The sequence below is a fragment of the Haliotis rufescens genome, unplaced genomic scaffold (genome assembly GCF_023055435.1).
Source record: "Haliotis rufescens isolate VD_foot unplaced genomic scaffold, xgHalRufe1.0.p SCAF_10, whole genome shotgun sequence".
Lineage (NCBI taxonomy): Eukaryota > Metazoa > Mollusca > Gastropoda > Lepetellida > Haliotidae > Haliotis > Haliotis rufescens.
In genome coordinates, this window is record NW_025963780.1 from 40,457,666 (window position 1) to 40,475,303 (window position 17,638).

Genomic DNA, 17,638 nt, shown 5'->3' on the forward strand with positions numbered 1-17,638 from the left:
CTAATGTGTATTATGTATGTTTACATCAGGTCATTAGGGTATCATTTTTACAAAAAAGGAGATAGTCGTCACGTTTTTACAATTTTGCGTGCATTGCGTATTCATCTGGATCTAATGGTATGCTATCTAAAGAAAATTATTTATAACTGTCAAAACGTCTTAGACCAAGAACAGAAATGCTACTATCAGTAAATGTTCTCTGGGCCACCACACTAATAATTCTGAATAAACATAGTCGTATTTCTGGCTTTCTTTGCTGAATTGTGCATGGAAATTAAAAACGTCAATGCCAGAGAATGATCGGTCTTAAATAGTTGCTGAAACAAATTTGCGTAGAAGGCAAAAGAGCAATAAGTCTTTTATGAATGGATCGATGAAAATCAGTGATGACGCCAGGATAAGCATGTTCTGCTCTTTTGGCAGCACCCTTATTCGCACAACTGTCATTCAAATACGTGCCATTGAGTAAGAAGGTCTAAAGGTCATAGCATTGGACATCAAGCAATTGGAGAAGCAATGTGCCATATTTAATATATTCCTCTGAATGTCTACCATTAAATGTCTGGCATGACTTCACTAGGTCTTTGATGAATCTATAGTCTTTTTGTTCTTGCGATGGTTGAAGTTGATGTCTTCTAAGTGCATGGAACTTCGTCGGCCATTTCGTCTAGAGCTTGCTCACCCCATTGTTTATTTGGCTGCAGCGACTGTCTGATTTTCTGAAATGTATAATTTGTAAAAACTAGCATGACTTTCTTAACCGTCAAGAGATTAATTGAAGCATCATAAAATTATATGTAAAACATTCCCAGGAATAACACTGTGATTACTCAATTAACAGCTCTTAAATGTGATATGTTTTACTGTAAAACACTGAAATTTCTCTAAGCTTCTTTCTCAAGAAAAGCACAGTGTTCGTTCGTAATATTTGGCCAAAGTGTGCTCACCATGAAGCTATGAATAAAAAAGCTACGATGGGTATAATTGTGAAATGTATCAAAACATAAGATTATCATAACCATGAATTGTGCACGTAACAAATTGATCTGAATGCATAATCATATCTGCTCTCCAAATAATAAACTAAAAATTGGTTGTGTATTTAATATTTTATAACAACAAACAAAGGTTGTCATAACCAATCCTGATGGTTGAGTTTAAAACTTTGAGCCAACACTGTGAGGACGACATTTACAACCACTCACCACAGCCGGTCCAGCTTTGCCATACTATCTTTGGTGTAGCGAAATGAAACAAAAGATGGAAGGAGAGCTAACTGTGTGAATACTTGTCATCCATCAGACACTTCAAGGTGTCATAGGTACCCATAATGGTTGTTCATACTGCAGATAGCTGTATGTGCTACCTCAGTTAAAGTGTTTCCTGGAGTCCGCCAAACTGCCCAGATGAAGAGGGCAGGCACGGGAACAATGGAGGCACAGGATATCATCCAGCCGACTGCAGTGGCCCAGGCAGGATAGATGTAGTCCTCGTACTTAGGAGGTCGGTAGGAGTAGAGGGAGTAGCCGAAGGTGATCTGGATGAAAAGATGACAAGGACCCATGGGTGTGCCATTCTTTGCATTTTATATTCTCGAGAGGAGAGGCAGAGATATATTTCTAATAATAAGGTGAGTGCTGGAGGGAGTTTAGTTTATTCATTTTTGAGACACAGGGAATTGGCAGAGACCAATGTTGCCCTTTATTTACTAGACTAATATTGCTCTGTATTACCTATGTCTTAAGTCACTCAACGAAAATGACTAAATTTACTAAAATCGGTATCTTGCTATATTCAATGATGACTTTCCTGGTCATGCCACGAAAATGGTTGAAAGTGTTCCTCTGGTGTTATGTGTGGATCACCCATTTGTATTGTTGTAGCACTGTTGATGTTATTCACTATCACTTACCCTTATATTTAACCTACAAGGAAAAACTAAATGTTCAAAAAACATTTTGGGGAGAAAATAAATAAAACCTAAATTTTAGACACCATCTAATGAACATGAATCATGAGACAAGTTTATTTATTTGCTCTCTTCGATTCACTGGCTCCAAAGCTTTGACATGTTGAAGAAAGGGAACAACCCCTTGAGGCCTCTACATAGCCCTTACCCACGCTTGTCATTACACATACAAAGTAATTATAGTGTTGGGACATCCAATGACATTCAATCTGCCAGATAAACTGCATTCTTCAATGATGAGACAAAACCCTTTCCTTAATCCTTGGTCCAGGAATTGACACATAATCCTATCATAATCGATGTTACTATCATCAACCAGTGTTTTTAAGCCTCATTACTGACAATTTTTAATATTGGTTAGTATTATGCACAACCATCAGAAGCTAAAGTGATGACGTAAATCCTGCTGGGATATCATGCAGGAAGCCGAGGTGCTGTAAGTCCCCATGATCCCAAGCGAGATGGCCTAGCTTTGGTTACTGGTGGCCTATAGCCCGTGTTTTATAACTGTATTATATGTGTTATGCTCAAATATGTTTCATAAATTGTTTTTAAATATAGTATGCATGCTCAAGTATGTTTCATGAATTGTTTTTAAATATAACTTTGCATAAATGACTCAAATGTTTACATATTAAACTTGGTCTCGTCACTATATGGCTGAAATAATGTCAATGCGACGTTAAATTTTAACTCACTCACTCACCCATAATCCTTGGTGCAATGTACATAACACATAACATTATAAAATCAAAACATTAATAGATTCCTAAGATATTATTATCAGATTTTAAAAAGCCTTCTCACTGCTTGAATTCAAACACAAAACAAAGCATGTGCAATGCAAAAAATGTCCTTGTTAAAATATACATCACACAAGATTATTATTAAAGCGTTCATGTATGTAAAAAAAGATTACAGGGTATTTGGATATTTGCGTCTTCTGATACTGAATTCTAAAGGTACGAGTATTATTTCTGATATTCCGAGGACACTGCAAAATATGTGAATATTGGATAAGAGTTTCCAGAATATGGTAGAAATTAACAAAGAAAATATTCTTTTCTTTTTAGGTACGGACGTGATCAGCTGCCGTGAAATGCCTTATAATATCTGATGAATTATTGTACCTTGGATATAAATAATAACATTAATAGAAGAAACAGTTGAATCAAATTGAAAGTTAAAACTGTCCTACCACAAGGAGTAATGGCGATGCAAATTTGATTAACATGATGAAAAGCTCAGGGATCTTCTTCCCCCACATCAGCTGGACGTCCGCTTGAAGTCTCGTTGTGCCTTAACGGTATAAACATAGTAATGACCACCTGAGTTCAATATACAGTGAACATAGTTCTTATCAAAAGACAAACTATGAAAACACATTGGGGAAATACAAGCAATGATTCATTCCAAACATGCAGAGGTTCTCATAGTTAATGAGTGGAGACAAAAGCAATGAAGGCTTTGACCAACCACGAGTTCATGTCTGTGAGTGGAACTGAAGGTAAATACAGAACATCAATGTTGGGGAATAATCAGCCTTGATTATCTGCCGAAACAGATCCAATAGGGTGTAAAGGCACAAAATGACTGGACCATCAAAGTACGAAGACTTAAGCCCCACAAAACACAACAGATTGTAACTTCATTTTGGGTAGGAACATGCATGCACAATAGACGGTGATGAATGAGCATACCCTCTATGACACCAGCCTTCCTTTTTTTACGATCATGTAATACTCTTCAAACATATAATGTATAAATGCTTCTCTACAATATGATATTTGTCATTAAGATCTGAAACAATATGAAGGCAAATGACGTTATGGTGGTGAATTAAATGCAATATGCAATATAAGTGTTGCAACATCAGTCAGGCTTCTTACCGTAGAGCCACCCCATCACTATGCATTCCGACAAGGCAAAGACCGCTGTGGAAGGGAAATAAGCGTACCATTCCACTAGTGTCAGCATGTATATCCCACCCTGGAAATGGAAATAAATTGGATTTATTCCCATTCAAACTTTTCAGAAGGATACATACAAGGGGCGACAAAATTAACGGCCTTGGTGAAACTTTCAAAGTGTATTTTGTAGACGTGTGATGAACATTTGTAAATTTCTTTTTAGGTGAGCAATAGACTTGCCTTTGTATGTATTTGTGACGGTGCCATCACCTTTTTGCGAACACCTAGTATATCATCACTGTTTTATAATGCCTTTTGACATAAATACATGCTTATTATAGAGCCGCATTCGTACAATCGGCTCTGCTTATGGCAGATATTTTAATGGTTATAAAAATTGTTCAGTCACTATTATTTATATAAGTATATCTGTTTTGGGCTTCAGTCAGTTCCCTACTGACCATGACAGTCAGTAGGAAAAAGGAAGTCCTGTGAAAAATAGACAATCAGTTTATTTTGTGAGAGCATATTTTGAACAAAAACGTTTTTACCTGAAAAAGATAGATGATGGCAAAAGGGAAACTGCTTAAGAGGATCAGAGCTGTTGGAAGCCACCGTCGCTTACGTAGACTTGGGAACATATCTTCAAATGCTGATGATATGACTTCAACGGCTGGCAACTGTAAAACGTAAGATTAAATGTCAGCATGAAAGCACATGTTACTTGCAGCAAGAGACAGCTCACTGGACAAGTCCCCACACATAGACGTCTTTCTAACAGAGCGCTTGTAATTAGAAATGGGGTCCATTATGGGGTGTCGTTACTCACGAAAACGTCTCACATGTTGTTGTAACATAATGACGTAGCAATTCTTTTGATAACATTAACAAAGCAAATATAACAGACAAAAGGTAGCTTCGTCAGGTGAGGATATGTTGCTTGATGGGTGGGTTGTGAAACTTAATATGTAGTTAAACGGTCTCCTGCTGCAAGACACAGTATGCATCAACTAACATGTTTACATTTAAATAGGTGTTGATGAGTCAGCTCTAAAGAACAAACCTGTATTCATCTGGTTTAGAATATCTGTTGATTCATGAGCATATGTTCCTGTTATCATCAGAATCGTACAATGGACTCGTTTGTTTTAGCAGAGATGACTTATGAACATGAAAAGACAGTAATTTGTTGCTTTTATGTAATAAGGTGGTTTTTCGTCACACACGTCAGAAACACGAATTTGACAAATGCAATGAATGTTACATAGCATGTCTATATTGTCAACCCAAGTAAGTATAACCAATGTTTGGTTTAAAGTCAGCGATGTCTGTTAGGTTTGTTCCACTTCTTGTGCGTCAAAACATATTGCTACTGGCAAATCATCATATCAAATAAATTTTAGTTTTCTTGCCCATTTCATGCAGGCACCATTACCTAATTGCACACTCATTAAGGCCTATTCCTCTTGTATATTCTACCTGACAATCTATTTCCAGCGTCATCAGCATGATAAATGTCAAGGTTGACCATAACTGTGGCAGGGGCAGATAAGTCAGGACTTGCGGATACACAATAAATGCAAGGTTGAAGCCTGAAAGAGACGGTGATCAAGATATTATAGTCAAATAAATTAAAAACATCCATATGGCTTGGGATGCCACATCACAGACAGAAACACACTAACAACCATCGAGCGAAACCAAAACACTGGAAGACTTTATGTAACACGGGACCTCAATATGCCACAATGGGGATTTCGGTCTGCACAGAAAACCAATGTTTTAACCACAACTCATATGTGCTGAAAAGACATAGTGATGATGAATACAATATCATAATGTACGTATCTCTCGACCTGCCAGCTTGATGTGGGAGGAATTCCCGAAGTGATGCAGGTCTAAGACATTTACCACTTTGGTGAAACCCACGAGCGCTGGACAAGCCAAGGCATATGCTTAAGTTGAACCGGGAGTCGATCCCAAGATCCTAGTTTTCTGGCACGATAACAATAACAAAAGAATACATACCCGAATATTTGCAAAGCATGTAGACTCCTGTGTATGTATGTCAGTAAGTAATGTATGTAACGCGGTTCTTGGGCCACCTTGGTACTGCTGTACCAGCCTCAGTATTAACCTCCCATCATTAGAGTCACCGAGTTACATGCACTCCACGACTAAAGCAGCGCTAACTAACCCGATGATGCAAAAGCCTCCACTGTCACTCCACGTTGGTAGGCAACGTGACCGATGATTGAAAAGAAGGAAAATCCAACCAAGATAGTAGCAAGCAAGTCCACGATACAAACCCAAACTGCGTCTCTAAAATGGAAATGGATATTCATTGAAATCCAGATAGATCAGTTCATAGTAATGGATGATGGTATTGTTATAGGGTATGCAAGTTGATGATGTTATACGTTCCATGACAGGTGATGATGTTATAATTACCCTTGAAGGTGATGGTGTTACAATTACATTTACAGTCGATGGTGTTATACGTTCTATTACAGATAAGTATGTGATAATCACCATTGTAGGCGATAATGTAACAATTACCATTGATGGTAATGATGTTACAATTACTATTGACAGGGGCGATGTAGCAATTATCTTTACAGGTCAAGATGCTACAATTACCATTGCTGGTTATGTTACAATTACCATTGCAGGTCAAGATGTTAAATTACCATTGCTGGTAGTGTTACAATTACCATTCACAGGGATGATGTTACAATTATCATTGCTGGTCAATATATTACAAATACTATTGCAGGTCATGATGTTAAATTCACCATTCACAGAGATGATGTTACAATTATCTTTGCAGGTCAAGATGTTATAATAACAATTGACCGTGATGATGTTACAGTTACCATTTCAGGTGATGATACAATTACCATTGACAGTGATGATGTTGTGATTACCATTGCGGGCCATGATGTCACAACTACCATGATATGTGATGACGTTTAAAAAGTAATAATGTTACAATTGCATGCCTTGATGTTATAAATACAGATAATTACATATCACAATTGATGTAGTAGAGTTTAAAATTATTTGTTTGGTTTCATTTCAAAATGAAAATTTTTTCCACTCTGGTAGCATGGTCATTGTGACAAAGATACCTACCTTAAACAGTTATTGTTGATCTTGTTGTATCTCGACAAGGTTAAATTAAATCCCATGCCAGCATTCAAGGAAAATAAAGCGTAACCGCATGCTTCAATCCATATCTGGTGAAAAAACAATGACTCTTGTCTGCAGTTGTAAATAAACAGAGGATCAACATTTACATACCTCTAAGTTGATTCTTTAATGTTTAATTTCCAATTCAAAATATCTTAAGTTACACTATATTTAAAACATGAACTGCACTGGCGCTAAGTCAGCACTCAGGGAATACCACTGCATTGTCTTGTGTTTTTTTTAAATAGTTTGAATTAAAACTTTGACAACTTTTTAAACATTACAAACAACTGCTTTCGGGTATCTGAGACAATGTACCTTTGAAAACCAATTGATTTGCCTTTTCGGCACAGATTTACAACATTTCAAATACCTGGTTGCAAATTCATTCCTTACCCCAGGATTCATTGAACCAATTTTTGTTTACGCAAATTACCCAGCCACAGATCACATTTTGCAAACTGTTGCAGGAATCGGTGATGGTTAACTGGACATAATCAAATTTAACAACAGTTCTTTCATTTTTCGATTACATAAAAGCAAACCCGGTGTACTTCCCTTTGCCCCTCAGTTTATATATGTATTGTACAGAGATTACCGGGAATACAGAGATTTAAGCACTGACTTGTAGCCTGTGAGATTACTGGGAATACAGAGTTTTAAGACCTGCCTTTTAGCCTGTGAGATTACCGGGAGTACAGACATTTAAGCACTGACTTGTAGCCTGTGAGATTACCGGGATTACAGAGATTTAAGCACTGACTTGTAGCCTGTGAGATTACCGGGAATACAGAGATTTAAGCACTGACTTGTAGCCTGTGAGATTACCGGGAATACAGAGATTTAAGCACTGACTTGTAGCCTGTGAGATTACCGGGAATACAGAGATTTAAGCACTGACTTGTAGCCTGTGAGATTACCGGGAATACAGTGAATTAAGCCCTGCCTTGTAGCCTGTGAGATTACCGGGAATACAGTGAATTAAGCCCTGCCTTGTAGCCTGTGGGATTGCCACAGACGGATAAAATGTTTCAAGCCCATGGCTTATATTGAATTAGAATTTTTGGTAGCCAGATATGTTCCAATACTAATAATAACAGTTTAGTTTATACTTTAGTATAAACTAGCCATTTGAAGAAAATGTATCCTGAGTTAATTTTCTGATAAAACAAAACTGATGTACCCATATTGCATATTGATTTTGCAAATGTTCACGGCAAGAAATCGAAAATATAAGCACACTGTCAAAAAGACAATGTTCCAAAAGATATACAGTGTAGCTTCAAGCGTCACATGCCAATGACAAATCTATAAAGCACGTTTTTGCTATTGAAAGCTAAATCATGAAGGTAGATTTCCTTCGGAAATGCAAGTGCCTGGCTTTTAATCTGATTAAAACAGATGCATGTAGGTTACATTGTAATATTTACAAAATGAATGTCTCACCTTTTCGCGAACAACTGGTGTCATCACTATTTAATAGTGATTCATAAACACAGGCTCGTGTTATGGTCAGAATCGTGCAATGGACTCCTCTTTCAGCAGAGACTTCTTATGAATATGGAATTAATATTTTCTAAGTGTGAAGTGTAGGATAGAGGTATGCAATCAAATTAAATGAGGTACCTTTCTAGGATTGCAAATATTCAAGCAATTCCGTTGAAGTTTTGGGAATTCACAAGGTATTAATTTCATTTTTCTCTTAGATACTTTCTGTGAATATAAAGATAATGCTATCTTGATTGTATTAAACATAATGGTTGTGACAAGGATTTGGTGGCACATTTGCTGGAGCGAGCAATATTTATCTGTTTGTTCGGATTCTGAAGGAGCTTTGGAATCCAGTACAAAAAAGGAATGAATATGTCTTCTGGTTTTAGGTTCAGGGTGAGGTGAGGTGAAATGGTGTTAATCATCGCGTTCAAGGTTATTGCACTTATAAAGCGACGTGCATGCACGTGTGTGACGCTGCTGGTACTAGTTGGGTATAATGCCGATTTTATAGAGCTAGGGCACTTAGATACCATGCCGCAGTTTAACGTGCATTTCCCACTCTGACACTGTACACTGACTACGAGCCGACCAGTCCTTGTTTTAGCCACTAAATGCCGAGTGCCAGGCAGGGGAACAACAATTACCATCTTTTCACGTGTTTTAGTATGACGCGCCCGGGGATCGAACCTCTGACCTTCTGTTCAAAGTGCAGACGTTCTACCACTGGATCAAAGAGGCGGTCTTTAGAGTAAAGACAAAAGTTGATGGTCCTGATGTTTGGGTTTGGCCGCTTTTTTTCTAGTTAATGTCCTGGCCTCATATGGTGCATATTTTTATATTTCACTTATACCAGGTTATTTGCTTAGTTATGCTTACATATAATGGTTATGTTGCTTAAAGCCTTGTCAGTGGTTCTAAGTTCTTTCATATACCATTTTCAGAATGACCCCTAGATGAATGAAATATAATCAAGCTTAGAGAGAACACAGTATCTGACCACAAACATTATATGTAGAGCAGTCAGACTTTGGACGGCAGCAGTCAACACATGTGTACCTACCCCTGGTTCTGTAAGCTTATCGAAGTTGGGTTTGATGAAATAATACATTCCTTCAGCTGACCCTGGCAGTAGACATCCCCTGACGAGGAAGACGATGATCAGGACAAACGGAACGCCAACAGTGACGTACACAAGCTGTAACAGGCATCACAGTTACCTTAGGCGTACGACATGGAAACAAACAACAACGATATCAGTTAGGCAATCGTATTTATTATATACTTTAATGTGAAAGGCTGGGGTTTCCGAAGTTGAGAAAAGTGATATTATCATTGCAGTGAAGATATCAACATCTATGAAATAAATAATAAATCAATCGACATGATATCGAAGGAAACATGTGATATGACAAACAAAAATATCTGATGATTGTACAATCAAATATTTGGAATACGATTGATACAGTAATTTAGTAAGGTGTCATATTTAGAGTAAGGATCTCAGCACCAAGGTGGAGCTTACATTTAACAAAAGTAGCTCAGATCAAGTACAATAAAGGGTCAAAGGTGAAATGAAGATCAAACTATATATACATGGTTGGTACCACAAGGTAGAACACAGCAGTTAACATGTTTGGATCCTTTTCAACCGATTAAGGCTTGCATGTCAAATTTCCGCTTCTTTTGTCTTGTGGATTAAGAAGAGGATATATTTCATCAGACCAGGAGGATGTGACACACGCTGAATGAGTACGATTTCTTCTGATAAATTCATTGGGCTCATTAGGACAACTTAGAGTTATGGAAATTTTTTTAATTCAAAGATTGTTTATAACATGACCAAAATACCATCATTAGCACTGCATAGATTGAAATGCAATACCTTTTAGTTACAGTCTCTGGGATGATATCAACTTGTATCAACATTTTGTGTATGAAAACTTGACTTGGGGTAATTGTATGAATAATAAACAGTATTGTAGATCAACTTCATCTTGCATTGAGGTTTAACACTGGTCAATGACAGAGAAGCAACACAACACAATGACATACACACAGCAGTTGTCTTAAGGCAGCACTAATGAGATCCCTGTTGAAACGTGTGGTTATCAGTAGCAAGTTGCACAAGTCTTGTAATAGTACCCTGTGGTCTGATGTGGGGGTGCTCTGTGGTTTGTCAATCATGCTTTGGTGTGCATGACAATGTCCAAAGGTATGTCATCCATATCTACACTTCCCAGGCAATATGGAGCTCATATCTGCCAATCACTGTTGTGAATTGTTGCACAGCATGGTTTTGGCTGTTGCAAGACCTCCACCATTGGTTCACTATATTCCACTAATGACACTCTTAAAGCACCTGTCCCAAATTGTAACGCAACGTAGAGCATGCTCTATCATTGCAGATCACAGATTATTGAAAGGCTTTGTTCTGTATTACCCCATATATCAGATCAATGTCATGTGTTCGTTTTACAAGCACCTGTTTCAGATGATATGAGATGATAGACAGGTGATGGTGACATGGGATATGAAACTGATATTTCACTTAGTACATCCTCCTGACTCTGCAGGCACAATGTATCGTCATTCCTGGTCATGACAATGAAATTGATGACAATGTTCACACCTGAGTGACAGCGCGCGGATTGTTTCGGCAGCAGAGAAACTGACACCAGTGATCATATTGACAGATGTCTGTAAGTACTCGTGCAGATAATCTTCACGCAACATTCACCCTGTCGGTAAGGTGGATATACATCCCAGTTTTACTGTCAATACAAACACAGATCATAAACCAAAAGCTCTTGAAGTCTCATGATGAGATTTCTATTAAGTTGACACCATGAGATGATGCAGTCATAAGATGCTGGAGATGTCCATGACAGTGTTTTGAGCCGACATCTGCCTGATGAGCGTCTTAGATGAGGCCGGTTGGCTGTTTCACTTGTCTCTGCTTCCAGTTTGGAAGTTTGTAAAACTCTTTCTTTGGACATTTCAAATATTTCCTGAAATTTCTCCTCTTCCAAGTACCACTCAAACTTGGACTCCACGCCCTGCTACAGTATTTCCGCGACAAGTACATCCCTGCATATTTGACTCTGCCATCAGAGTTATTACACCAATTATTGACTTGCCTTTGCATGTGTTTGTGACGGGTGCCACCAGTAGGGATAGGTACACTCACCTTTCCGTGAACACCTGACACCATTATTATTTGATAGTGATTCATAGACACATGCTCATGACATGACAGAATCGTACAATCGACTCGGCTTTTAGTGATTTTTTTTATGAATATCGAAAGTGTTTTTTTCACTTTTATTTACCTTTCCAGTCACCCTGATTCCTCGACACTGGCAAACAAACATAATCAAGTATGTTATGGCCAGACACAGAACCAGAGGCCACCTTACTCCACCCATGTCATGTAAACCATCAGTCAACTGCAACACCTGCAATCTGACAGTATTCCAATTGTTACCTTCGTGTGTGAGGAATGCTCACGTTGAACACCTGGTATCATCACTGAGTTTCAGTCATCCATTCAAATCATTGTCTCTATCACTGTACGATAATCTGAATGGATAATCGAGACTGGTTGATGCTGAGCCAGTTAGCAACTACTTGTTAATCAATGTTACATTTTGTATGAATCTATGCTCATTTATGTGTGAAGAATTCTGTGTAGTTTACAGGGGCCCATGAATTTCCAAGGCTGAACGCTTTTATATACCCCATAGTTAAACCGTCGGTCAAAAGAAAGTATACACTTAAAAATTGGAAGTGACCCAAAAATTACAAAGGTTATCAAAAACTTACTAAGCTAAAACCAGTCGCCGAAACCCTTCAAACGTGAGGTCCAAAACACAACCATTATGCCCGTATCAAATACATCACTACTGAATAAACATGTCTTGTTTGTTTCCATTTTAGCCACCATCAAACATGGGTGTATACGTTCTCTTGCCTGGCAGTGTAATTCTGACTGCCTCCGGCTTTGGTCAAGACCCAGTTTCACCGTGATCCTTCATCACGTTCTGTCAGCAGCATTCTGCACCATTTAGTTTCCCCAAGAGGGGAAACGTAACAAAGCGTCTCCCCGGAGTGTGGAAACGCGGGGTTACGATCCCCGACCGCGTCTAACAAAAGATGTTAGAAGATGGTACTTATTGTTACCCTGCCTGGCGCTCGGCATCAAACAAGGCGTTTGGTTCTAAGTCTGTATACTGTGTCCGAGTAGGGTGTCCATGTTAAACTGCGGCACTGTGTCTCAGTGGGCTAGCACAATAAAGCCGACATTTGTCCAGACTAGTACAAGGACAGGTTACAACCCATTTCATCTCACCTCTCCCGTCCAACATTATGCTATGATAATGCTGATCATGAAATACTCTTATATTCCAGCTATTCTAGCTATATTACGGCGTTCTTTAAATAATCGTGTGTGAAAAAGACAATCCAGTGATTGACTTCCCGAGCATCGATCTACGCAATTCGGATACGATAACATGCATGAAGCAAGCCACTGAGCCTGATCACCCGATCCACAGTTAGTCGCCTCATACGACAAGAATGGATTGCTCAAGAGCAATCCTAACCCGAATCTTCACGGTTTGCTTCTCTTCGCTGACATTATGCCATAATGTACCTGATATACTCCTCGAATCGTCATTAACTCGCTCAAAACTCATATATGACGGGGCCAGTCAATCAGGACAGACATGACTCCTTTTCGTTAACATGTGCTGTCGTAACTGATTTTCATTCATATAATTTCCTTTACTATTTGCTTCTTTCTCCCTATGGAATTTGTTTTGAAAGATATTCGAGACTGGTTACTCTCTTTTACATGTAGAGTAGAAATATTTAATAACGGATCATAAACTGTGGTGACTGATAGGAATGAAGATATATTCTCTGTAAACCATAGTTGGTTGTTTCATCGCATGGATCTGATAAAAAAATGAATTCGAAAACAAAGCACATTCTTCAGAAGGAAGAACCTACGAACCATGCCTTTGTTTTAAAACTGGTTACAGTAAAACAAAGTTCTTTTGGTGAGATGAAATCAACGCTTACGTACCTCCAAAACTCTTCTGCAGCTGTTCTACAAGCATACGCTCCTCCAGTGACGTTTACCTGATGACTGTAGGCGGTGCAGTTTGTAACTTCCGCGTGGTTCATATACGTCTTATTGATGCCACTGTCAGATATACACGAGGGGGTGTTCCAGTCGTTGTCGCAATTGGCCCAAGGTAGGGTGGACGAAAACGAGTAGTAGAAGAAGTAGACAAACCAGGAAAATATGGCATTGTAAAGTGAAAAGACAATCCACAGCAGAATCAAGATACCAACACCAATTCCTGAAAAAGGAAGTATCAAAGTCCATGTACACACACCCGTGTCATAGCGAATATAAACAACTCACAAGAAGTTAAAGAACATCCGAATATTTCATATTATTATAGTTAATCTGTCATGCGATGGCAATCACGCGGATGTGAATGCAAGGACATTGAAATGTTAAGGAAACTTTATCCAAATTGATTCCTGCGACCATGCACATCTGGTCACTCCTCTGGGTCAGTAATATTTATATTTACGCACGAAAACACTGAACCAAATAGTGAAAGGTATTGCTTACACAAATCTTGATTGAACACAAATAATCAGTTTTCTTCAGTGACTTTTAAAAAATGTTTTCCAACCAAAGGATGGTGACAATATAAGCATACTGTACCTTTGAAAGGTGGACACATATTCCAGGCGTTGATTGGTCCACTCTGGGAGAACTGACCAATCACCATATCCAGGAATACACAAGGTATGACGGCGATTATGGTGAACAGCGCGAAAGGTATCAGAAACGCCCCTAAACAACATGAACATTGGTAAACCTTCAATTGGAGTGGGATTCAATGGAATTCAAAACTGAATGTATTGTAAGTCATGTTTGCACATACTACAGTAAGAGAACAGAAGGATATGACAAACACATGCCTTCAATAATCTAAAATGATATATGATACTTAAATGCGTTTGGTTAGCAGTTATGTCGCGTTCGATGATGCATGTTCCGAGGTACTCTGACTGGCGTTGGTGAATACACACACTTCTTCAGAACATTTTGTGCATTATCCCAGCAATGGTGACATAGAATTACGACCCAATTTGAACATGGCGATATGGCAGACCTAGCTAAATGTGCTATATTTAGCACATCAGACGGAAATGCAATATAGGTACGATTTACACCTTAAGATTTCAGGTTGTGATATACATAAATATTGTCGTAACAAAGTCTCACCTCCACCATTACGCATACACAAATATGGGAACTTAATAAATGCCCCTGATCCAATACTGGCACCAAGCAGGGTGATGATGTAGTCCATATGATGCCGCCATCTTTCTCCTGCCATCCCTTAGTTAAAAACAGATACATGTTCGAGTTTAACCTTCGACAAAATTCATATCTTTAATACTGCATCATTAAAAACGTCAAAAAAGGCTGGTAATTTATACAATATCGCAGTTAGTTATTTAATCATATATGTGCATATAAAATGGTCTGAATAAAGGAATATACAAATATCGGGCGAAAATAGGTACATTGTCCCAACCAAATAAGGCAAAAAGAAGCATCCATTTGATCATGATCGACTCATTGACCATCGCAAAACGTTTGAGGCTATTACTATTGTTTAGCCTTCTACGTGTAACGAGTGGATACATGGAGGTTACCTAGGGACTCCGGGACGCCAGGCCAGACAAACCTGACCCCCGACAGGGAACCCTCACAACGGATAACGAATCAATGTCATTACTTACTTACTTACTTACTTTGGAGATTTAACGTGCGCTTTCCGACTGATGCGTATTTCGCACACGGGCCCGGCCAGGCCATTTAATGTGTTTCCGAAAGGGGCGAAGGTGTCATTGCCCTGTTGATCGCCTAAGTACAGTATCGGCCTCTGTCAAATTCCGAGTAAAATTACGGTCCCTAAAAACAATCGGACCGTATGTTCTCTCACTTTGAAGTAAGCTCAGTCACTGTCAGCTAAAACAATAATGCCAATCCTGCATGTAATCATATTGTTCTTACCGACTTGTTGTCCGCTTTGTTGATTTGAATTTACTCAGCTGCTAACGAGAAGCTCTGCTAAATTAGATTAACTCAGTGTCATGAGCCTGTCCATAACTAGCGGTAAATACAGACTGTCATTGTTGATCGCTCCCTGTTCTCACGACATTTCCAGTTACGTTGACGACCAATCGGAAGGCTTGGATGAAGTACCAGCTGTTTGGCTGTACGACTTCAACAGATGCGTAGACAGTTAAGGAAAAATCCTGTTTATAGATAACGTCATAATCTCATTCCAACATCGAACTGAGCCACGTGAATTAAATGGAAAATGCACTTTCACACCACATTGGTCCATCGCGCACGTGAGGTAATAAACTTATACTGTTGTTTTAAGCAGGACTATACTGTTGATGAGTATGTCACCCGCCCTATGCCGCGTGCCCACAGAAGGGCTTTAGCTATGTTCAGATGTGGCACCCCACCTATCCAAATTGAAATACGACGGTATGGTAACGCGCCTTTAGAAGACAGGAAGTTGTCTTAACCTTTTGGAAGATGAATGAATTATCCCGTGTATAATGTTGAGCAACGTGGTCTCTTAGACAAGTGCCACGAGTTAAATTCAACTTTTAGCAACCTGTTTGATGTCCAGAAATTTACCTATATTTTGTCGGATTATATGATGTGTCCTCTTACGCCAAAACCTGCAACGACATTTTACAAAAAAAAGAAACCTTTTTATACAGCTGTTAGTCAGCTTTATCACATATGCTAAATATGTACATTACACTGTCTCTCGTAACTCTGTAGTGAGTGGACCATATATGTATTTTATTATGTAACAGTGTGGTAATGACTTTGTGTGAGACTGTAATAAAAAGACCTCTCTCTCTGCCTGTCTATGAACGAGCGTAATTTGCCGGATATGGCAAGCGACACTGCAGGGATGATTTAAAAAAACAAAAACTATAACCACCAGAAGTGCTTCCAAACAACAACCTCCGATTAGCTTTCATCGTTCCTTTTGTCTGTTTGTTTAGGTTCAAGAAATGAATTAACAGTGTTCACAAATGTGTCTTGATATTACCTCAAAGTTTATTTACGCTATCCTTACAGACGTTAGCCCAGTCTCTTGTCACGCTCAGTTGTGTTAGCGAGCAATCGGCTCACGGCGGCGGCAGTGTTAGACAGCGATAAGTGCCCCTCAAGTCGTCTTTTTGTGTCTAAAGTCAATGATATTTTTAAGCCTTGTTTACATTTTACAGGAGGTAATTGTCGTTACACCACTTAGATTGGCCCTTATTTTGTCTCTGTGATGTAGCTCCTTTTCTCTTTTTTAGGCGAACCAAAGCTGCGTCATGAATGGTGCAGTCAAATTATCAAGTAAGTACCGATCAACCTATATGTGGTTTGAAGTATTTCAGGTGCAATGAGCTCTATCGACAATCTGCTATTAATCTCAATATTGTGAAACTATGTTAGTTCACGTACATTTTCTTGATTGAAAAAAATCTTTAATTAATCTTATCTTTATACTAAGAATTTGAATAAATACACTGCTAAATCTCCATTTCAAGATGACCCTACCTAAACACACCTCACAACTCTTTGCCAGCACCGATCGTGCATGAAACTATGGTAGAAACTTGTGCACCATTTGGTGCTTCAGGGTAGTTTAATTGTGTAGTATTGTGCCAACAGTCACACGTTACCTGGTGTGACGTACTTATGTTAATACATTTTCCACATCAAAGAACAAATACCATCACACAATAAAAGAATGCATCATGATCAAAATAAAATTTAGGGTAATAAAAACGATGTTGCACATCAAACCGTAAATTTGCATTTGTACATGAAAAAGCTTGGTAAAAATATTGGATATGCGCATTTGTCGAAAACGTCAATTGCAGTTATTTAGGTCACCGTGCGTATTTGGTGAGTAGCTGTGTGGCTGTGTAATTTGGGTTCAAGGCGGGGAAC

The 17,638-nt window shown here is 38.6% G+C and overlaps 2 protein-coding genes across 2 annotated transcripts; both read right to left on the reverse strand.

Moving 5' to 3' along the window:
- Positions 1–314: 314 nt before the first annotated feature.
- Positions 315–3,949, reverse strand: LOC124146712 (sodium- and chloride-dependent glycine transporter 1-like). The gene is made up of 4 exons (XM_048391848.1): positions 3,859–3,949; positions 3,168–3,268; positions 1,367–1,537; positions 315–719 (listed from the first exon to the last, which is right to left on the reverse strand). The coding sequence occupies exons 1-4, from the start codon at positions 3,944–3,946 to the stop codon at positions 636–638; spliced, it is 444 nt and encodes a 147-aa protein (XP_048247805.1). The 5' UTR covers positions 3,947–3,949; the 3' UTR covers positions 315–635.
- A 1,665-nt stretch (positions 3,950–5,614) lies between these two features.
- On the reverse strand, positions 5,615–14,990 carry LOC124146691 (sodium- and chloride-dependent creatine transporter 1-like). Its single transcript, XM_046517119.2, has 6 exons — positions 14,876–14,990; positions 14,309–14,440; positions 13,652–13,931; positions 11,895–12,027; positions 9,626–9,760; positions 5,615–5,641 (listed from the first exon to the last, which is right to left on the reverse strand). The coding sequence occupies exons 1-6, from the start codon at positions 14,988–14,990 to the stop codon at positions 5,615–5,617; spliced, it is 822 nt and encodes a 273-aa protein (XP_046373075.2).
- Positions 14,991–17,638: the final 2,648 nt, after the last annotated feature.